Source organism: Macaca nemestrina, chromosome 14 (assembly GCF_043159975.1).
Source record: "Macaca nemestrina isolate mMacNem1 chromosome 14, mMacNem.hap1, whole genome shotgun sequence".
Lineage (NCBI taxonomy): Eukaryota > Metazoa > Chordata > Mammalia > Primates > Cercopithecidae > Macaca > Macaca nemestrina.
The window spans coordinates 72,183,091-72,206,059 of NC_092138.1; the positions used below are offsets into that span (position 1 = coordinate 72,183,091).

Consider the following 22,969-nt stretch of genomic DNA (forward strand, 5'->3'; position numbering starts at 1 on the left):
AGGTGGGTTAAGAAAGGAATAACTAAACAGTATAGATACTAAAGTAGTGTTAATGCCTAGAAAGCAATTTCTGAAGAACTGGATGGGTTTTCTGGTTTTCCTATCAAAAGTATGAGTTGGGAGAAAAAGGCTCTAAAGTAGTTTCTTTCGCCTTTTTTCTTTACCCACACCAAGGAAGTACTTAACTTGCTCTAAGGCTCTAACAGACACAGCACCAACACTGAGAATTCTGTTACCCAGATGATAAGGTCTGTTCTGCTTGGCACCTGCTCCACTTACAACTTCTCTGGCTGGAAGGGAAGCAGCAGCTCCTGATAGGGTTTGTGCATTAGCAAGATTCGTGAATGACGGAGAGTCATCTCCAGGCACATTAAAGACCTCTACTGCTTGGGTCCCTGTGGCTGCCTCACTTGGCTGTCCTGGTTATTCTTCCAACTTGTTTTTAAATTTTGGGAGATTCCCCTTTCTCCTCCACCTGGAAGCATACACACTCTGGGGCCTTTATTCTTATTTACACGAACCAGGTAGCTGTATCTGTTTCAGCTCATTCGAGCCTGCTTTACTATGTGCTTCCTGTGCCAGAAATTCCCCTTGGAAAACAGGGTTGGGGTGTGTGACACAATGTGTCATATTCCAGGTTTCCCAGCAAGAGCGCTTGGAAGAGAATGGAGGCCTTCTTGATCTCATGAAAAGGGAAGACCAGTAGAGGAAGCAAGGTAGCATCCCTTATCTCTTTCTTCTTTACCAGAATACAACCCTCCATGTGAAGGCTTCTGATGTTTTTGTTTTCTGAGCCTGAAAGGAGTTGAAAGAACAGAGGTGGAGCTGAACAGAAAGGAGGTTTCCAAGGACCCACCATTTCATGACATTTTACAAAACACAATACACTGTTTCACAAATTGCAAAACACTGTTCAATTACTACCAGTAAAAATAACCATTGCTACTTAACATGAAGACTGCTTCGTTTCACCACAAGCAATTATGGTTTTTCTTTATTCAGAACATAGAGGCATTTCAAGCAATGTTGACGGCAGTAAGCCTGCCTTCAGCCCCTGCTGCTGCTTGCTGCATCCTGGCCAGTGTTTTGGCCAGGTAGTTCCTCCAAAGATGTTTGAGGAGCGTGCATTGGTCATCTACTTCGTGGATATGCAGGACGATCTGGCATGTGATCACCACTGCTCAGAATGCCTCACTAGAGAAGCTTAAGGTAAACCCGATATACAAAAATTCAGACTTACAAAACAGATACATTAAGGGATAATTAATTGCATTACAAAAGGGTGCTTTACTTTACAAAAGGATTCACCTCTGGGTTCCCTTAAAGAGCCAGCTTCTCAAATACAGTCAGAATATGAGCTGAGTTACAAAAATGTCCATGTACATTAGGAGCATGGCTGTAATGTGGATTGAGGTACACCTGTACATCAGCCTTCCGGGCAGCACAGAGGTTCAGGGGCACGCAGAGCATGGTGGCAGAGTCTCCAGCATCCTTAGCTGTTGCAAGTGGGTGGGGATGGCTAAGGGGCAAAATCTTCCAAAGGCAGCTGCAAACCTACTTCTGGGCCTGGGGTGAGAACGTCAGGGGATGGGTGTTTCAACACAGAATTGTCCTTTTCTGTGTTCAGGGCTCACCTGTTTCCTCATTATTGAACTGTTTCATCTGTGGGATTGGTGACCTCTAACTTTGGAGCCCTCCCACATCCGTATCAGTATCTCCGAGCCTCCCTCCACTCCAGGGTTTTCTTAGCCAATTAATCACTAGATGTTATCTAACTACAGCTTAAGTTGTTATTCCCTGGGCGACTGGGTAGATTTTGGTGGAAATGCACATTTCATCCAGTAGTAGAGGGAGAAGTTTTGTGATTGAGACACCTTTCCAGTGATCTGCAGCTGTAAAAGAGGAAAGTTCTTGGCACAGCTCCTGAACTTATTGTAGGCATTCAAATTGATTGGGAGTGGAACAATGAGTCCTGGGAAGATAAAGCAAGTAACTGATAAATAAGGAAGTCTTGTCCTAAATGGTGCCCAGGGGTGGGGGTGAGGATGTTGAAGGAGAATCAGCAGATGTGTGCTAAAGTTATTAAAAAACAAAACAAACTTCTCAAACAGGTTTTCTCTTCATGCTTCTCCTCATGCCTGTGGGCAGCCAAACTTCCAGAATGGTGTTTCTAGAAGAGTAATTCTTAGACCACCCGTGTCAGTCACCTGGGGATGTTGGCTAACAGTAGGTTTCTGAGCTCACCTCTAGACCTCCACCCCCCACCGCATAATCTCTGGAGAAGGGTCTTGGCAATCTGCACTCTGATGAGTTCTCCACTAGATGACTCTTATCTCCATTGACATTTGAGAACTGACCCATATTCCTTTCTCTAGCTGCCTAAACATTATATGCTAAGAAAGCGGCGCCTAAGCAGAGGGGAGGTTACTTGTATCAGTCTTTGGGGGGCATTAGATGAGGCTGGAGGATCATTAGAGGGACCAAAACCTGTTCATAGCTCCTCAGAGATGAGTGAGTATGAGGATGGGGAATTGACTTAATTTTCTATACAGATATGCAAAGCGCACGGCAAAGTCTTGAATGGTCAAAGCTGGTGGTGTTCCCAGGCTGGAGGTTTTGGGATTTCTATGCCAAGCGATGGGTGACTGCTGATCTGAAAATGGCCTAGTGTGTGGTGTGTAGAGCATTTCACCACAGTGTCACTTATTCCATTATAGGCAATAAGCAGGGATATTCCAGGTCCAACCTAAGGCCACAACCTTGCTTTGCCTTTTTCTCTCTTCTTTATAAAAGGCACACACCATAGTGGAGATGCTTAATTACATTAGAAGTAGTCTTATTCATTTTTTAGCCAAATTGCCTTTCTGGCCCAGAGCTTTTGTTCTAAAAGCATGATAAGCATTTTTAATGCCTCTTCTGCCTGTCTTCTGTTTCCGCTTACCACATCCCCTTCCCCTTTCACAGTGGCGTGTTAATAAGCCTGTTCTTACTAAACAGGATGGAGTCAGAGATCCGGAACCTTCTCAAAAACATGGCTCTTGCCTAGCCAATCAATCCTTGACCTTTATGATACGAATGAGTTAATTTTTAAGTACCCCACCCCCAGTGGGAGGTGCTCTGCTCTTACCTGCTCCCCATTCAGAAGTATCAAAAGCTACAACCCTTGATAACCTCGTTCTGCATTATGATGAAAACCAACAACCCAGTAAGACATAAGTATGAGTAACAATTTTATCTCTTGTTGGTAGTGCAGAGAAAGGGCTAAAAACCAGAAATATTACTGTGGCACCTGGTGAAAAGGTTAACAGGAGCTGGGGTTATCTGATTATTCACAGATCTCTCACACAGAGCTTACTCCTGACTAAGATTCTTGCTAGAAAAACACTCCTACCCTGGAGACCTAGGGAGTGAGCTTGAGAGGAGCTGCTGCTGCATTTTAGGCTAGGGAGAGCAGACTTGACCTCTAAGAAGACCTAGGCCTCAGCTTCCCCATACCTTTGTCGGTAGTTACAAAAGAGCATTACAAAGTGTCTCAAGGGCTCAGAGGAAGGTCAGGAACTGAGAAAGGGGAGCAGTGTGGTCACCTAGGACTCACAAGTCCGACTTGTCCTTTGATACTCCTCTAGCTCCGTTTTCCTGCTCACAGCCAGCTGCAGCTCCTGACGGATCACCTGAATCTGCTTCTCGAGCTCTGAGAGTTCCTGCATCACTGAGTTCCGAGATACATTTAGGGAGTCTGCTTTCCCATTGGTGGTCAGCGAGGCAGGGAGCTCTTTTCTCCTTGGAGGGAGGGGGATGTCCTGGTGGATCCGGATGCCCAGCTGGTTTTGTCCTTCCTCGTCACTAAACATGTATTTTCGTCGGTTGTCATGACTCAGATTGGAAGTATTCCATACGGTGAGCTGACGGGGTCCCACATTGGACCTAGGAAACAGAGAAATTTTAGACTTACTTTCCATTCTGCAGCTCTTAAAGTGCTGTTGTTCATCTGTTAGCCGTTTCCTGTGTCAATAATATGGAGCTGGGTGTGCATTTAGAGACGAAGTAACAAAGCTGTGGACAGACTCCCTGCTAGGGTGTCATGGGGCAATAAGGAGTCATGAACATTCAAAAGTTCAAGTCCGATGCTGCTGTGAAATTGGAATCGGGTGTCATCTGAAGGGCTGATAGGATGGGGTATGGCACATTTTTTTTTTTTTTTTTTTTTGTGAACAACCTCAGGTTGCTTTTAATTTCCTTTCTGCAAGGGAAGCTCAGAAACTAGCCACACCTTGAAACATTTTATGGTTTGAAAGATGATGCTTTAATAAAAGCGAAATCTGTTTATTCACTTGTTGGGTTCTGAGCATCAGCCTGCTGACAGATCTCATAACATGGCTCATCCTTAGTCCCACAGGACCATCCTGATATTTACTACTTGATTTTGGGGAGAATAAAAGCATATAAGCCACAGGTCTCAGCAAAGTGTTTCTTGCTATAGGGATGTTTTTTATGTGAGTTGAGAATGACAGTTCAGGTCTGATGCTTAAAAAATTCCAAGAAAGCCCTCAGTTTCTTGCTGGGATAATGAAAGTCGTATAGAAAGCAATTTGCAATCCTGTTTTAGGCTTGCATCCTATCACCTACTACCATCGTGGAGAGATGGCTATAGACAGCATGAGAATTATTGCCAAATAGTCACAGGGGGAGACTGAGCCTGTTTCTGGAACACACTTTGACACTTATGCAATAAGAAGAGTTTCTTACTACAAGAACAGATTAGAGCCCTAAGCAGCATAGCTGCTGATTTTTTCTACCATAGGAGAAGCAGAAGGAGGAGTAGGAGGGTTATGACAACTTTTGCAATCAACCACAGGACAAAACTAAATAGAAACACCCTACCAAACCATTGTGTTTTTGTTCTCATTCATGTAACTGAATTTACTTTTTTCCTGGACTCTTACTTGCCAGGAGAAGGGGGACAATCTGGAGGGAGAAGGGGAAAGAGAAGAATAATAAAGTCTCTATGTAAAAGTGGCCATAAACCTTCTTTTCTCCTTTTATTTATGCCCTCTATAATGTGACTTTGCAGCGTGTACCTATGCTGAATCTGCTTTCCTCCCCGCTTCAGTTAGGACTGTTCTCACACTTGTTTTGGCCAACAGAAAGTGGCAGACATATCAGAGTGGCAGTTCCAAGCCTAAACTTTTAAGAAGTCTTGCACATTTCCACTCTCTTGGAACCCTGCTGCTACAATGTGAACAAGTCCAGAATGGCCTGCTGCATGATGGCAGACCATATGGAGAGAATCCTCAGGCTTCCCAGTTGACCCAGCTGAGGCCATCATAGATCAGACAGCCCTTAGCTGCTTTCCTCCTCCCCCAAAGTTGGCTACAGACATATGAGCAAACCCAGCCAAAATCAGCAAAGTCTGGCTCAGATCAGCAGACTGCACAGCTGATCCATTAATTAGTAAGCAACTTGCTATTTAAAACATTAAGTATTGGGATGATTTATCACATAGCGAAGACCAACTTATACATGCCCCAAGCCATTGAAACACATACTCCAAACCACGCTGTGGTTCTTTAACATGCCTCATAGTCTAAGTTTTATATAAATGAGCAGAGGGCACCAGAACTCAGTTTTCATGTATCCTGGGCTGGGTAAAAGTTCTGTAATGAACCCACTTATAGCTCCATTGACTTTAGACCTGAATCAGAGAGGAGATATAATTTTCCTTCTAGCTTGATAATTCCCTTTAATATTTTTCTTCAAATCTTTTCCTATTGAATTTGAATAATCTCAAAGTAATTGTGGTTGTGCTGTTATAGTGTATAATTTTTGTGTTTCTTAGGGTGAGAGGAAAGTGAAAAGGGGAGTGGCGTGTATTGATTGGGAACCCAGTGAGATGAAGGATAGACCAAAAATTTATGTGAAATCACATGTTGAATAAACCCAGGGCTATATCTAAATAGTCTCCTGTAATATGTACCTTATTTTCTCTGCGTTAAATGAATAAGGGGTAATACCTACTTCCATATCATGGCCCAAAATTTCTCCAAGCGTTTCCTCAAACTCGTGTTAGTAATCCATTCATTTATCTATTTGCTCTTTTATTTGTTCAGTGAATATGGAGCACAGGGGAGGGATGTCAAGTTGTAGCAGGCATGAGCATTTACATAGATATTCTTCCAAGAGAAGAGGGAGAGAGCGTTCTAATGCCATACAATGGTTCATAGCAGGGAAAACCTGAGAGTAGAGCATCTATACATTTTCTTCAACTGTCTAGTTAGCCACAGTGATAAGGTAAGTAAAGATAGCTGGACTGGTCTTCTCCAGAGCTTTGTATATCTATCTGGTAATATAATATGGAGGAATAAACAAATGCTGGACTTTGTGCCAAATTCTAGTTGCTAGTATCACCAGTTGTCTGGTATTTGATGTGGGTACCTATGAGTGCAAGGCGACAAATGCTGAGTGTAAGACTCAGTGTCTGCTTGGAAAAAAATAACCCACGGCGCGTGTTATACTCCTAGCTTCAGTAACATTTAGGCTTTGCTTTGATTCAAGCCTTCTTCAGTCTTAGAGTGTTATGTGACCAGCGAGAGAGCTGTATTTAATGCTAAAAATGGGTATTTAACACTAAAAATAGGTTTCCCTGGAGCAATTATATAACACTGAGGTTTAGTACTCCACTGGACTATTCCAAAGAGACATGACAGCCATGGGATGCCAAACACTCGTTGGGTTTGACAGGCTGCTAATGTTGGGCTGTATAGAGGTAGGCACAGGAAATGTGAGCCCAAGCTAAACCATGAGCTCCTGTTCTCCTTAGCTCCTTAAAATAAGGGGTTCAGGAAGGGAATCTGCCAAGAAAAGTGGGTAAGTTGCGTCAAAAGACACAAATGGCTTTCAATTTATGTGAGAAAGACGTGAATATGAATCATATCACAGTTGGAGATGGGATTATTGGGCTTCCTGTTTCTGTTAACAGGAAGCTGGAAAACAAATATTTTGTCATTGTAAGATGATATATTTGCTGCTATGTCTTCTTGTGTTACTGTTATTAAAAATGTATGTTAAAAATAGAAAAAATAGATGTAACATGACATGGAACAGCTGTGGCTGGACTAGTATATAGCTTGTCACTAACAGACTTGCAATACGATGCAGGAATACCACAGACTGAGAGAGGCGGGAGGAGTGCTCACTGACTGGAAAGAGATACTTCAAGAGATAAAGGAAATGATTCTGACAAGCTAGATGGAGACTGGATAGAAGGGTACTGCAGCAGTCCCAGAGGAGATACTAACAATGAAAAAGAATCCTGTTTTCCATCCCTTTTTCTTCTGTTATGATGAGAGGTGTGTCAGATTTCAAAACTAGAAAGCCAAGCTTTGAGCTGAGGATATGTAACAGATGACACAGTTGCTTGGAGCTGATGCCCTCATCTGAGGCCTCTGGGTGTATGAAAGAATCAGGAGGGTTGCCTTAGGCAGCAGGCAGCAGAAACTTCCAGCCAGGAACCAGACCCAAGTGCTTCTGACATCTTTAGTCACCATGAACTAGGGAACAGTCATCCACAGCCTGGTGTGGTGAGAGTGAAGAGCTTCAATTTTCAGATGTCATCAATGCATTTAATGTTTGTTATTTCCTATTAATAAGATGCTCTTTGCTAGGGAGTTTGTAGAAAAGTGCCAGGAAATGAATTAGGCAGGACATGTCTGTTTCATATTTCCAATACTCTGTTCCTAAGAGTGCTAGAAAGGAGTAGGGAGTGGAAATATGCCAAAAGACAGTAAACCATGAAATTAATTGCCTGCAGTATTCATTAATTCTTACATGTATTTTGTACATAATAATAGTTAATATTTATTAGGCATTTCCTTTCGTTCAGAGATTTACATGTATGATCTCATTTAATCTTTACAACTACTCTAGGAAATAGGTACTGTTTTTATCTCAACTTTACAAATGAGGAACTTGAGGTGCAGAGAGATTAAATCAATGACTTACACAAAGTAACACATATCATAAGTCTTGGGGACAGGATTTGGATCAAGAGGGTTGATCCTAGAGTCCATGGCTACACTTCTAACCATGACAGTATATTGTGTACACTGCATTTTAGTGTCCATATACATTTTTTATTCTATGTTTTATTTCCCTGTATTTATACTGATTCTGTTGTTAAACAAATTGTCCTGATTTGATCTGAATAATTATTTATACAGTTAGATCTCTAAATATTATTTTACAAATATAAAGACAGTTGCCATTGGCCCCTTCTTACCTCTTTTCTACACGTTTGGTCTTGAAATGCTGTTGCTTTTCCTCTACAAATGATGTGTTTAGTGCTCTGTGTAATCTCTGGTGGAGAGAACAGATTCACATGTAGAAATTATGAGAAACACATAGGTCAGGGGACGAAGAACCACTTGACATTTAATGGTATATGTAGTCATTACAAACCTTGGCCTCTTTAAACAAATTCCAGGAATGCCTAAAAATAGATCAACATTCAGCCTCAAATCTCAAGGGAACAAAAATTCTAATTAGAGGTTATTATTCCACCTGGATAAACAAAGTGTTCTGATGGAAAGCTCAGTATTATAAGACAGTATGTGATATAAGGAGGCACAATCATAACTAATACGTAGCAAAAGGCCTTCAACAATTGCTAAAGATGAGTAAAAAGTACAAAATTATTGACAACCAAAACAAAGAAGGGAAGGAGGACTCTTGAGAATTAAATTAATCGTATTAGGATACAATAAGGAAGATACGTGGAGTTCTCCTAGAGGACCAAATACTTCCCAGGATGAAAGTAGGAAGAACAGGGTTCAACTGTAACCAAACCAATGATAGTAACCTATCTAGGAAGAAGAAAAGTGTTACCAAAGCGAGGAGGTTAGCGTGAGGGTATATGAATACATGAGTGGGGTAAATGCAGAAGAAGCGACAGCTTCCCTGCTGGGAGGTAATCCATGGTACACTGAGGGGCAGGAGGCAGTCTCACCACAGGAGAGGCCAGGATGGCTCATCCAGCCTTGCTGTGATCAAGTGAAACCACTCCCTTTGTTAGAGATCTTCCATCATTATGAAGCCTTCTGACTACATTTTGGGTCTCCATGCCAATTTCATTCAGGGAGAGATGTGCAGATGAGTGTGCTTGAATCGCCAGTCTGCTTGACAGTTTCTGTTCTCCCTGTAAATCAGTGTGTTGATGTCTAGATTACAGCAGAGAACTGCGACCTTGTGAAGTTTGGCCTTGGCCCCAGTGGATCTCAAACTTCTCTGGACCAGGGAAGAAGCAGAGAGAACAGGGGCAAGTGGGATTGCTTAAAGGGGACCAGGGACTTTAAACTCATGTAATAGGTTTCAATTTTGGCAAGAAAAGAACCTAGGAAATCTTTCACACCATCTCTTCAGACTGTCACTATTAAGTGAAACCTGGTTAAAAAAAGTTCTATTGCTTCTATTATGAGCAACAGTGGAGGGTTATAGGAAAGGAAGGAGCACTGTGGGATAGCAATATAAGGGAAATGTGAATTAATGGGATAGAGATAATTCCTTCTGCTCTAATGAGAGTGCCTACCCCACCCTCGTTATTGTGGTAACATGACTTATCAGTCTGACATAGGGCTCTGGATCCTCCCATCACTAGGAATTCTACAGTTTAAGAATATTGGAGCAAGACATCTGTGGCACTCACCTGGCTGGTGTGGAGCCAGTATTGCAGCTTGGATTTGTTTTTGATTCGTGGTAGCAGCAGCCTGTATACTATGTGCTCACCAATGGTGGTCAAGATGGACAGACCAAATCCAATGCACAGCAGCACGAAGAGTCCAGAGAAGTGTTTGATGCCCATTTGCAAAGTCTGTGACAGAACAGGAAAGAAAAGGCCGTGAATACAATGATATACCTGGCCCAATGCCCGTGCACTCTTTGGTTTTCAGATGGATATTCATTTTTTCTGGACTCGAGGAAAGCTGGAGACTATTTCTCCCTGTGTGTTCTGTGACTTTTATTCTACATCATGAAAGGAATTCAGCCAGGGTTGGACTAAGGGCTGCCGAGGATCTCCCAATGCCTAGAGTGTGAGAAATAAAAATAAAATTCAAAGCTTTCCAACTGACTGAACGAACTTTATCTTGTTCATGGGGACCCCAGAGAAACCTTAAAAACTGAATTGCTGGCCTTGATAGAATGGGAGGTCTACCATGCCTCACTATGTCCCTTCCTTATTAATTTTAGCTATAATTCTTTCTTAAGAAGTAAGCAGAAGCTAGCTCTGGAAAACAAGAAGCTGATAATTCATTGCTTTATCACCTTTAGCTAATCATCTGAGGCCATAACCAGATTCTCCCTCCCTCTTTGCAGTTTCAGTGTGACAGCTCACCAGTTTCACAATGCACCCTTCCTAAAAGATGACCACCATCTCCAGATGGTTTTGACCAACTTGTAGGGGATGCACAGTGAGGGTTTTCATGTCCTCAGCTTCACGTTTGGACATCAGAAGACCAAAAACTCCACCCTTGGGTCACGCTAACACCACCATTTTTTGAACATGGGGCCTATGAAGAGGCATGAAGCTCAACGGCACATGTGCATGTATCTCTTTTCATAAATATTTATGACTCCTCCTATAGGTTATTCAATATGTATACTCAGCCACCCCACTCAGCATAAATTCCTGTTCCCTTTTACCCCTCCCTTGAAGTGCTTGCTGTCAGCTTCTGCTGAGGCTATGCTTCCCATTCTGCAGGATGGCTGGCCCGCTGGCCACAACCCTTTATGAGAAATAAAGATCTCCTGTCCGAATTTATGAAGCTCATGATTCTTCAGTTGACAGGTGCTATTCGTATGTTAATCCCACTGTGCAAATGGCCCATGGAGTTGTGCCAAGGCCCTGGGTCTGGACCACTTTATGGTCTCTTAGAGAGAGATTGAGAGAGATAGAGAGAGAGAATTGAAACAATTTAATATACTGGGTAGCTATCAGGGAAAGAACCTCCCTCAGGGACAGAGAATGAGTAGATTCAAGGGGAAAAAGATGGTGAGTTCAGTAACTTTGAAATTTGGATCTGGTAGGGAACATGGAAATCATCTAGTTCATTTTTACAGAGGAGGAAAGTGAGACCAGAGAAGTGTAGTAAACTGAGCCAAGCCACAAAAATAGGCATAGAAGAGAAAGAGAAGGAACCTAATGATATTTATTGGTTGCTTACTTTCTGCCAAGTGTTTTACGTTCAAATAGATATTATAACCTCAATTTTATAACTAAGGAAATTGGAGTTCCTGCAGCTTTTAAGTGGCAAAGTTGGTCTTTCATTCCATTTCTCTTCAGCTCCAAAGCTTGAGCTCTTTCTGCTATACTGCTATACACCAAAACAGCAGCAGTTATAGCAACAGTACTAGTCACAATAAATATATGTGGCCAGCACTTTGCTAAGTGATTTGTGTAGATAATCTAAGAAAACCCTCACATGTACTCTAAAACAGCCATTATTTAGCCATTGACATCAATGACAAGAGTCAATCCTGTAGAATTAAAAACACTTAATATATTGAGTTAATACTATGTGCTAGGCACTCTTCTGTGTATCATGGGATGGCGATAGAAGGACTTTGTGTCTTTCCTTTTAAACAGCTTGAGTCTAGGGAGAAAACAAACATATACCTCCATGATACATTTGATCCACGCTTCCTGGGATTTGTGGGGAAGCTGGTGCATGAAATAACGTTTGAATAAGAGAGGCAGGATGGGGAAGTTGGGTGGGGAAAGTGAACGCACTAACCTGAGAGTAGCATAAACAAAGGAAAACATGATCTTTCCTGGACAGTGGTATAGTGTTGTGAAACTGACTGCTGTGGCTGAAGGAAGAGTATATAAGGCATGAATAGTGCCATAGTTTGAATGTATTTGTCCCTCTCAAACTCATATGTTTAAACTTAAACTCCAAGGGTTGGTATTAAGAGCCCTGATGAAGGGATGAGTGCCCTTATAAAAGGGCTTGAGGAAGATAGCTAGTCCCTTTCGTTGCCCTTCCACCCTTTCACCATGTGAGGAGACAACATTTGTCCCCTGTGGAGGTCAAGCAACAAGGTGCCATCTTGGAAGCAGAGACCAGGCCCCTACTAAGGCAATAAACTTGCTGGTGCTTTGAGCTGGAACTTCCAACCTCCAGAACTGTGGGGAATATAGTTCTCTTCTTTAAAAGGACCCAGTCTCAGGTATTTTTTTTTATAATGGCACACATGGACAAAGATATGCAGTGAGAGAGAAACGGGGCCACACTAGGCAAATCCTCAGATGCCATACTAAGGAGTCTGGGTGTTACCCCTTTGCTGGAAGCTTGTGGTCATCATTATCATTGATAATTATTTAACATTTAATATGTGTAAGGCACAATTCTGAGCACTTTATCAATGTAGCAACTTGCCTCATCTTTATGACAATTTATAAGGTAAATAACTGGTATAATCTCCATTTTATAAGTGAGGAAACTGAGCAACAAAGAATTTCAATAACTTGTCCAAGGTCACATAGCTCGTGAAGGTGAAGCTGGGATTTGAACCCATGCAGTCTGTTTTCAGAGCCCACAGTCTTCACTGACTCATTTGTCCGATGTAAATGACCCTCCCATTCTCTTTAAAGGGTTTTCCTTTCATTCTTCCCACCTCTCCCCACCTCAATTCTGGAGAAACAGCCAGTCAGGCATGATTCAGGCATAGGCATAGAGTGCATAGGGAAGTCTATCTGGGGGTCAGGACTCAGAAGCGAAGCTCGGTGATTTCAGGCTGTGTTGGAGCCTAGCTCAGGAAATCTCTCTCCCTCCATGCCAGTACTGCAGACTATGAATCAAAGACCAGTGTTATAGTCCCTAGAAAAGAAAAGACTAGAGCTGAGTGGGGGCTCTGAGACTGGCACAAGGCAGGAAAACTGGGCAGATGATTTGGGAATGCAGGCAGAAGCCCAGCCCTAGGAAACAAGGAATGCTGGTCTGGGAAAGGGTTTGGTAGGGAAGCACATTGGACCCCTAGGGCTTCAGAGGTACTAGGGATTTTCCTGGGACATCTCTGCGTGCAAACGGCGACCAGTTATATAAACCTGACATGCAGAAAGTACATACAAATGTGTCTGAAAATAGTCCTTGACCTAGACCTATTTTAGTGTATACAGGATATGGCTATAATATGAAAGATTCAGTGAGTTATTGCTGTGGATTAAGAACAGACTGGGAGAATTTAGTTTGGACTTTACCATCATCAAACATTCAGTTAGACTCTGAGAAGATGGGCACTGCTTTTTTATAAGACACTGCCAAGATGAGGAGGAAAAATGTAACTCGCAGTGAGTCATCTTGCCTTTTTGGACATGGCTGCCTCTGTTTTCTTGTGCATAACAATAATTAGTCTTTTAAAAACAATAATTTTTCTCTTAGTACCTCAATAACAAATAGGCCATATTCAGTTTATATTATACATTTTTTTTCTTTAAACTTCTGTTGTTTATACCCACATGCTAATAGACTAACAGAAGTAGTTACTGTTTTTAAATTGAGCATTTAATACATATGCCAGATACAATATATATGTATTATGGTCTTATAATTACCCTGTAAATTAAGTGTTATTATCCGTATTTCACATTTGAGCAAGCAGAGGTCCATAGGGGTTAATAACCTTACTTACCCAAGATCATGCAAGCTACTAAGTCGGGATCCAGGCTGCGGATCCAGGACTGTCTGATGCCAAAGCCTGCAATGCTTGTCAAGCGATCGCCATTTATAGGTATCCTTTTCTAGTTGAATTCTCACAATTCACTATAACGACTATCAAATTTTTTTATTTAAAACTCCCATTGGAATGGCAAATCCACTATCATCTGCCTGTGAACACCAGAGAAAATGTTTCAATTGTGTCTGAGTCTGAGTGACAAGATGTACAGCTGCCTTTGTAATTCAGGGGTTCCTCCCCTAGGATCACATTGTTTAAATGTGCTATGCATATGTGCATCTTCCCCATATTATCAAGTGAAAACTTTCTAGTAAAAAACTGCTCAACTTGATACTCATTACTGGTCAGAGGAAGAAAAGAAGGAGTTATGAATATTCAATATCAAATGTTTAAAATACATTCAGGTGATGCAGACAAAATGATAATTGCAGCTGCCAAGTGACTTGAGTGGTAGCACATTCAGAAATGCAAGCAGAAGTCCAGTCTCATGCTGTCAAAAGCCATGTAAATGAATGCAAAAAGAATGCAAACAAACATAAGTTTCGAGGTTGTTTTTTTTTCCCCCTTTATCCCATTGCTTCAGCTGCAGCTTCATTTGCTAGCTCATAGCCACACACTTCCAGAGACTCAAGGGCCAAGGAGAGAAGACTGTCACAGGATTGATTGATTTGATTTGATTTTTTGAGACAGAGTCTCACTCTGAGGCTCAGACTAGAGTGCAGTGGCACAATCTCGGCTCACTACGACCTCCGCCTCCGGGGTTCAAGCGATTCTCATACCTCAGCCTCCCAAGTTGCTGGGATTACAGGCATGCGTTACCACACCCAGCTAATTTTTGTATTTTTAGTAGAGCCAGGGTTTCACCATATTAGCCAGGCTTGAACTCCTGACCTTAGGTAATCTGCCCGCCTCCGCTTCCCAAATTGCTGGGAATATAGGTGTGAGTCACTGCACCCAGCTTGTCCCAGGATTTAGCCAGGGACAAATCTCAGGCATTTATTGCTCCACTTGGTCCTTCACAAACTTACTCTAGCCCACCCCATCTCACTTAGGCAACTCTTTAACTAGTAAGTAATCATTCGAAAAATTGCCTTGCTTATGTATTTCAATTTTCTAAATGTTATTTAATTCATTATGTTTCTTTAGCATTTTATTATTAATTTACATTAGTATATATTTACTACACTGTAAAGAAAAAACATAGTTTGTATCTGATACTGTACTCTGCATATTGCATTCAGGAATACCAACTAATTATGCATTATACAACTAATGTTTTAAATGTTTTATATTATGCAGAAATTCTTGGTAGATTGTCACATATCTATACATTGTGCATTAGATATTAAATACCTATAGGTGCCTAAGAGTGTTTTAGTGAATTTAGGGAAACTGCTTGAGATTTTTGGATGAGATGTGAATACTTTTTTTCCATTTAAAATAATGGAAAGGGCTTCCACCATCTATAAATTTACTAGTCAACACATTTCTAGGAACGGACCAAATTCAGATAAAAGGAGATGTTTGTATTATCACAGGTGTGGTCTCTGACCAGATCAGTAACATGTAGAGGAGAAGATTATAAACTTTGTTGTTGCCCAAACCCTGCTTTGTATTTTGTTCAGATGTGGTCACTTGAAACATCTGACAGCTAGATTAGTGACTAGTTCTCAAGTCTCCAGCAAGGGAGTTTCACTCATCATTTATTTTTGATGTTACTAATCAAGATCTATGCAGCTATTCCTTCCTTGTGCCCATTCCACACCTCCCAACACATAGCAACCACCTGATTTCTCTGGTTTTCTAGAGTGTTGTCTATACTCATTGCTTCTAATTCCTTTTCTCCCATTCTCCCTGAGACCCACTTCAATCAGACTTTTGTCCCCTCCCATTACCTGTCAAACAATTCCTGTAAAAGTCAAAAATGGCCTCCATATTGCCAAATCTAATGGTCGGTTTTCACGTTATTCATGTATTGGCAGCTTGGACGCCATTGATTACTCCATCCTCTTTGGTATAGTTTCTCAACTTTGTTTTTGTGATACTTCTTTCTCTTTGTTTTTTTTTTTTTTTTTTGAGACGGAGTCTCGCTCTGTCGCCCAGGCTGGAGTGCAGTGGCGCGATCTCGGCTCACTGCAAGCTCCGCCTCCCGGGTTCACGCCACTCTCCTGCCTCAGCCTCCCGAGTAGCTGGGACTACAGGCGCCCGCCACCGCGCCCGGCTAATTTTTTGTATTTTTAGTAGAGACGGGGTTTCACTGTAGTCTCGATCTCCTGACCTTGTGATCCGCCCGCCTCGGCCTCCCAAAGTGCTGGGATTACAGGCGTGAGCCACCGCGCCCGGCCATCTTTCTCTTTGTTGTACCTTCGTCTCTTTTGCTTTTCTTCTTCATCTTTCTGACTGTAAACATAGGCATGCTTTCAGTTTTTCAACTACACTCATGTTCTCATCCAGAGTCAGCTTTAAATCCCACCAAGATGTCAATGACTCCCAAGAGTTGGGGGCTTTTCTTTCCTAAGTCCCTACTCTGCCTCTTTACTTAGGTAATGAATAGACATTTCAAAGATAACACATTAAAAGCAAACCCCTAATTTTACCCCTGAAACCTGCTGCTTGGACCGTCTTTCTCATCTCAATGAACCTCTATCCTTGCCATGACACAGGGAGAAAACCTTAGAACCATCTTTGATTCCTGTCTTTCTCTACCATCCCATTACCCTGTGTATCTGCAAATACGGTGGAACTGACCTTCAAAGTATATCCAGAATTCAACAACATCCCACCACCTCCACCAACCACGCTGATCCAAGCCACCATCACCTTTCACCTCACCTAGATTATTGAGACAGCCTCCTAGTTGTTTTCCCTAACGACTTCTGTCTTCTTCACAGCAGTAAGAATGGCTGTCATGTCACCCCTGTGCTCAACGCCTTGTGATGGTTTTCTACCTCTTGCAGAGTAAATTCAGAGTTCTTGCAATGGTCCATGAGACCTTACAAGATCTATTTCCTCTTCTTCTCTCTTACTGGTTCACTTTGCAGCTTGAGCAACTTGCAGCTTGAGGGTCTTTTCATTTTCTGTTCTGTGCCTGTAAACTCTTCTGCCAGGAATCAATATTGCTCCTTCCCTCACTTTCTTTAGGTTTCTTCTCAAATGTCACCTATCTGTGAAGTTTACTAATCACTGTGCTTAAAAAGGCAAATTCTGTTCCCCCTTCCATCCTCTTTCAGACACAATCTATCTCTCTTACTTTGCTTTATTTCTCTCCTGATATAATACGTGATTATTTGTTTATTGCCTATTTCCCTACCAAAGTAGAATGTAAGCTACAGGAGGGCAGCATTTTTGTCCATTTTGCTCGGTACATATTCTAATTGCTTAGAACAGTGCCCAGCACTGTTAATGTTTTTTAAACAAATGAATGAAAGCATATGAAAACTAGGATTTTTTTGTATAAAATAAATTTGTATAATTCCCCCCACCCCTGATCCAAACAGTCTCATTATATCACAAAAGCTTCCTAGAGCAATTCTTTAAGAGAGAAGGGTGGAGGTGGACATTCTCAATTAAAAGTCATTTCCAATGTCAGTGCCCCAAAGACATAGTTCCCTAGTTCCTGCATTAGCATCCTTGGAGTGCTGTGGTTCGAGGCTTCATCTGTTACTCTCCTTCTTACTTCAAAACATCGAGCTTTCCCATTATTCTTTTGATAGGTTTTTGCTTAAGTTTAAAAATCTGTTGCAACTAGGTGCAATGACTCACGCCTGGACTCCCAGCACTTTCGGAGGCTGAGGCAAGTGGATCACCTGAGGTCAGGAGTTTGAGACCAGCCTGACCAACATGGTCTCTACTAAAAATACAAAAATTAGCCAGGCATGGTGGCACATGCCTGTAGTCCCAGCTACTCGGGAGGCTGAGGCAGGAGAATTGCTTGAACTTGGGAGGCAGAGGCTGCAGTGAGCTGAAATTGCACCACTGCAATCCAGCCTGGGCAACAGAGCAAGACTCCATCTCAAAAAAAAAAAAAAAAAAAAATCTGTTGCTTGCAACCGTATAATCTGATTCAATATATGTACTGTTTAAATGATTAAGGTCTTCTAGCTCCAAGGTGTGAATATAACTTCTTTTGAGATAGACTGTATCCTGATGCAGATCTCAGAAATGAACGGGTGGAGACTGTTTTAGGAAGTCTTCTCTGACAGGGTAAGGCTGTGCTGCTTTTGCCTGTCTCCAACAGCCTAGTATATAGTAAGTGTTCAATACATTTACTCTGAAGATTTCCTATTAAATATTTTTCCCCAGAGCAAAACGACTTCAAGAACCTGGGAGAATAATTGTATTTTTCCGTGACCTAATGCACTAAGCTTTGTATCATCTCCTCTCTGGATCTGCACAGCCAAATGCTGATGTTCAAAAATTTTTTTCCTTAATAAGAGAGCTGGTGACAGGGGGAGGAACAATAATTTTAATGAGAGGTAAGGAAAAGAAAAAGGCTATGGTGCTTCTGAAATATGGATGACTCATAGATGCTTGGAAGCAGGACAAGGAAGAAGCAAATGCTATTTCTAATTTTGAAGACCTGGTATCTATTTTATCTATCTATCTATCTATCTATCTATCTATCTATCTATCTATCTATTATCTATCTATCTATCTATCTATCTATCTATCTATCTATCTATCTATCTATTTTTTGCCTCCTGATTATTTTGCCCAGAAGAGTAGTTAGTTGCTCAGAAGAACTTGGCAGATTCCTTGCTGTGTCTATACATATGGCCCCTTGTTGGGGAGTTGAAGGGGTGGCCTGCCCCTCCAGACCTGTGGGTGTTTCTCATTAGGTGGAACGAGAGACTTGAGAAAAGAAATGAGACACAGAGACAAAGTATAGAGAAAGAAAAAGCTGGCGTGGGTCCTCTGTATGCTGAGCGCCAGTCCCCTGGGCCCACTTTTTCTTTCTCTATACTTTGTCTCTGTGTCTCATTTCTTTTCTTGAAGTAGGAGAATCATATCCACATAAAATGTGGGCTCCAAATATACCAAAGACAGAGTTTCCCAGAGGAGAAAGTCCGGTTGAAGAGAGTTAGGTAAGATTATGCAGTGCACTCATTCGGAATTAAAACATGTATATTTAACAAGAATCATGAAGATGGAGAAAAAAGAGATTCATTCAGAGAACCTGGAATTTTCTCATTTACCAAGACATAGTGAAAGATCACACTTAACAAAAGAAACAGAAGAGGAGATAATTTATTAACACAAAATCCAGGGAGACACTGCATGAGCCTAAGTGAGTAGTGCTCACACATTTGGATTAAACAAGGATTTTGACAGCACTCTCTGCATTCCTCTAACCTGGAAACTGCTTAGTGGCTCATCAACATGGCGCTGCCCATGTTGCTGTGAAGATTCTTCTCTCTCCCTGTTTCTTGCGATTCTTGAGCCCCCATCTCTTCTAAGCTTGGGCGACCATCTTTTAGGGTTGAAATGGCACTTAATTTGCCACATTAGCTCTGTTGTGCAGTTTTTTTGAAAAATTTATTATTAAAACGACTCAGAAAAATATTTTTAAAAACTAAATGTGAGATTACCCATAATCCTTGTACTATAAAACAATTACTTTCAATTCTCCATTTTCTCTGCTGAACAATGACCATATATATTAGGCACACATATTTTTCAGAGTTCTAAATATAGGATATAACAAGTTTGCATTATGCTTTTAAAAGAATTTATTTTCTAACATAATAAACTATTTTAATATTAATTTCTAAAAATATTATTTTCTAACTATTATTTTATTTATTAACTTCAGTGGCCTAATACTATCCCTATTGTTTTTGTTATAATTGACTACTCCCAAACTGTAGGTATTTAAGTTTTTAAATATTATTATTTATTGTATATATGACAAATATTGCTACAATAAAACATTTTGTGTATAGCATTTTTTTTTTTCTTTTTTTGAGATGGAGCTTCACTCTGTCTCCCAGGGCAGAATGTAGTGGAGTGATCTCGACTCACTGCAACCTCCACCTTTTGGTTTCAAGTGATTCTCCTGCCTCAGCCTCCCAAGTAGCTGGGACTAAAGGCATGTGCCACCACGTCCAGCTGATTTTTGTATTTTTTAATAGAGATGGGGTTTCAGCATGTTGGCCAGGCTGGTCTTGAACTCCTGACCTCAAGTGATCCGCCTGCCTCGGCCTCCCAAAGTGCTGGGATTAAAGATGTGAGCCACCGCGCCTGGCCGTGTGTAGCATTTTAAAATATTTTTATTTCTTTGAGATACATATTGCAATGAGCAAGATTACCCGGTCAAAGGATACAACTGTTCTGATGACTTGGGATGTGTAAAATGTCCCGTAAAAAGGGTGGAAGCCATTCCCAGTGCCACCAAAGATACCGCAATGCCTAGAAAGCTTCTATTTTTGCCAATTCTTTTATAATTAATCATTTTTCCTGTTTTAAATATTGTAAGTTGTATTTATTGAATTAACAAGGCTATTTTTCCATGTTTGTTTTACCTATCTCCTTTTGTATGAATCAATAATGACTTTTTTGCATATTTATTTATGCACATCAGACACAGTGAGGCTTTTTGTTGAAAAACTGCTAACCCTTTTGCTAACATGTTATGTTTCCCCTTTTTATGTTTTCTTGTTATCTTTGTTATATTTTATTATATGAAAGTTTGAAATTTTACACAGCTATACTTATTTTGATTATTGTACATTCTTCTACTGTTTCAGGCATTAGAAAATACTGATTGTGGGGATAAATATTTTGTATCCATTGTTATATTTTTGAAAAATAGTGAACACTTCAGTCCATTTTAAACTTCTGTGCCAAAGAGTGTAACTGTGTTAATTTTTCTTCACTGAAACTCTTAATTTCATCTCAATATTTCAGAGACTCCTTAGTCAATAAAAGGCTACCTCCATGTGAGAGTGACCTGCATTTCTTTGTAGTAATTTAGGTTTTTATTTCAAATCTTCAGATTTTTAAAATATTGGCAATTTTTAAAAAGCATTGTGAGAACAAACACCATGTAAAACCAGTAACAACAAAAGCAAACATTTGTAGGTCAGAGTTAGCCTGTGAGTGCTCAGACTGTCTTCTGATCTACACAGCTTTATTGCTACTATTGTGACCCTTCAGTGTTATAATTTTTCATTATGAATCAGCTAATTCTTGATGATTCATGATTTATAGTTCACAGTCATTGGCTACTGGGATAGGTATGGTAGTTGACACAGCAGCAGAGGAGTCCAGTCTGATTCTCAGTCTAGTGGCCTTGTTCCTCTACCATAATGACATTCTGGTTTTTTTTTTGTTTTTTTGTTTTGTTTTTTTTTTTTTGAGATGGAGTCTTGCTCTGTCACCCAGGCTGGAGTGCAGTGGTGCGATCTCAGCTCACTGCAACCTCTTTCTCTTTGGTTCAAGCAATTCTCCTGCCTCAGCCGTCTGAGTAGCTGGGATTACAGGCATGTGCCACCACGCCCAGTTAATTTTTGTATTTTCAGTAGAGACGGGGTTTCACAATGTTGGTCAGGATGGTCTCGATCTCCTGACCTCATGATCTGCCCATCTTGGCCTCCCAAAGTGCTGGGATTACAGGCATGAGCCACCGCACCCCGCCGACACTCTGTTTTTAAAAACACCCGAGCCTCCCCCGTTCACAGTATTCAAAATAGATATAACACCACAGCAGACTAACTACCTACTCTCTCTTTTAACAGACAGAAAGAATCAGTAGTGTAAGTGGAGAATGGAATTTGTAATTTTTTAAAATAAAAATTGTCTTCATTTAAAAAATTCACACTGTTCCTCAGACAGTGGCTTAGGAATTTGTAATTAACAAAAATGTTTGGAAGATATTTTTTCCTTGAGAATGTTTCTAAAGCATGATAGAATATACACCAAAGCTAAATTGAATTTGCTGAAGCCGTATTTTTTTCTGTTTCAAAAAGAGTGTCTAGTGGTCTGGGGATAGCAGCATATGGTAGAGAGCAGACACAATCCATTAACATAGGATTCATAACAACATATTGTGACTGATCTCTATAGCCTCAGAGCATATTGGTTTGTGTTATCGGTTTAATCTAAATACTGTCACCTGTTTCTCAAGATGAGCCAACGGTGGAACATGGTTTAAAACTGTTTTGCCTAACATATCTGTTTCATTGCAATGCATAGAACCAAAGAGGTGGAGGCTGCTTGTTCTTTGACAAGCAGTTTACCTCTTTGGGCTTCAGTTTCATCATTTATGAAAACTGAGGCTTGATTTGATTACATACATGGTTAAGACTATAATAAATAATTTGTGACAGGTAGATATAGGAACTATAAAAATAAGATAAATGCAGAGAGGTAGAAATAAAGCTCAGGATTTGGGGTCAGAAAGCCTGGTTCAAATCCTTGCTTTGCCACTTACCAGCTGCGTGACTTTGGAGAAGATTCTAGATCTCTACATGGCTCATCTGTAATGCTGAAATAATGGCACCAGACTCACAGTGTTGTTATGATGATTAAATTATATGTATAACAAAGGTTATATCAAAAGTTATGGGACAATTGCTCAATAAATGTTTATTATCATCATCCCAAGAAACTGTATAGAACTAGATTTGTTGGCAACTGGCAATTAACTGACAGGAAAAACAAAGTATTCTGATTTGGGAATAAATGTGATTCTTTTAACCCAAATTTCCAGTTAGATCTTTCCAGTGCTAAATCCGGATACAGGCTCTCAGTTCAAGGTCATTGCCACAAAGCCTTGGGTAATTATCTTGAGTAGATTTATTGGACAATTAGCTTGTAAATTCCAGCCACTCCAGAAACTGAAATACATTTCCTCTCTTTGTTAAATGTGAGCATGTAATCCAATATGTTTCAAACCCTTAGTCATAATTTTAAAATTTCCATACTTTAATGTGCACATTGCAGGGTATATAAATAATGTCTCTCTTTAATGACAATAATGTCCTCTTGGCTAGCATGACATGTGCGCACTTTCTCCATGTAAAATTCCTCCACAAAAAGTTAAATAGGTTGGGCTGGAATGAGAGATTTTCTTTTAAAATTTCTCCAGCTCTCAAGTCAGAAAGTCTGTTGTCCCCTCTGCAAATGAAGGAGTGGGGAGGACCTTGAAATTGTTCCCATTGTTTTCTCTGTAGGCTTGGATATGGGCTGTACACAAATGTCCAGTTAATTTTAGAGTGGGTGTAGCTAAGAACTAAGTAAGTAT

The 22,969-nt window shown here is 40.7% G+C and overlaps 1 protein-coding gene across 1 annotated transcript in view; it reads right to left on the reverse strand.

Moving 5' to 3' along the window:
- Nucleotides 1-640: 640 nt before the first annotated feature.
- Nucleotides 641-22,969, reverse strand: part of LOC105480993 (glutamate ionotropic receptor NMDA type subunit 3A) — a 171,571-nt gene continuing 149,242 nt past the window's right edge. The window contains exons 7-9 of the mRNA XM_011740233.3: nt 9,698-9,862; nt 8,276-8,352; nt 641-3,924 (exon numbers count right to left, since the gene is read on the reverse strand). Of these exons, the coding sequence (XP_011738535.2) occupies nt 3,585-3,924; nt 8,276-8,352; nt 9,698-9,862 (582 nt within the window). The 3' untranslated portion in view covers nt 641-3,584. The remainder of the gene's footprint in view (nt 3,925-8,275; nt 8,353-9,697; nt 9,863-22,969) is intronic.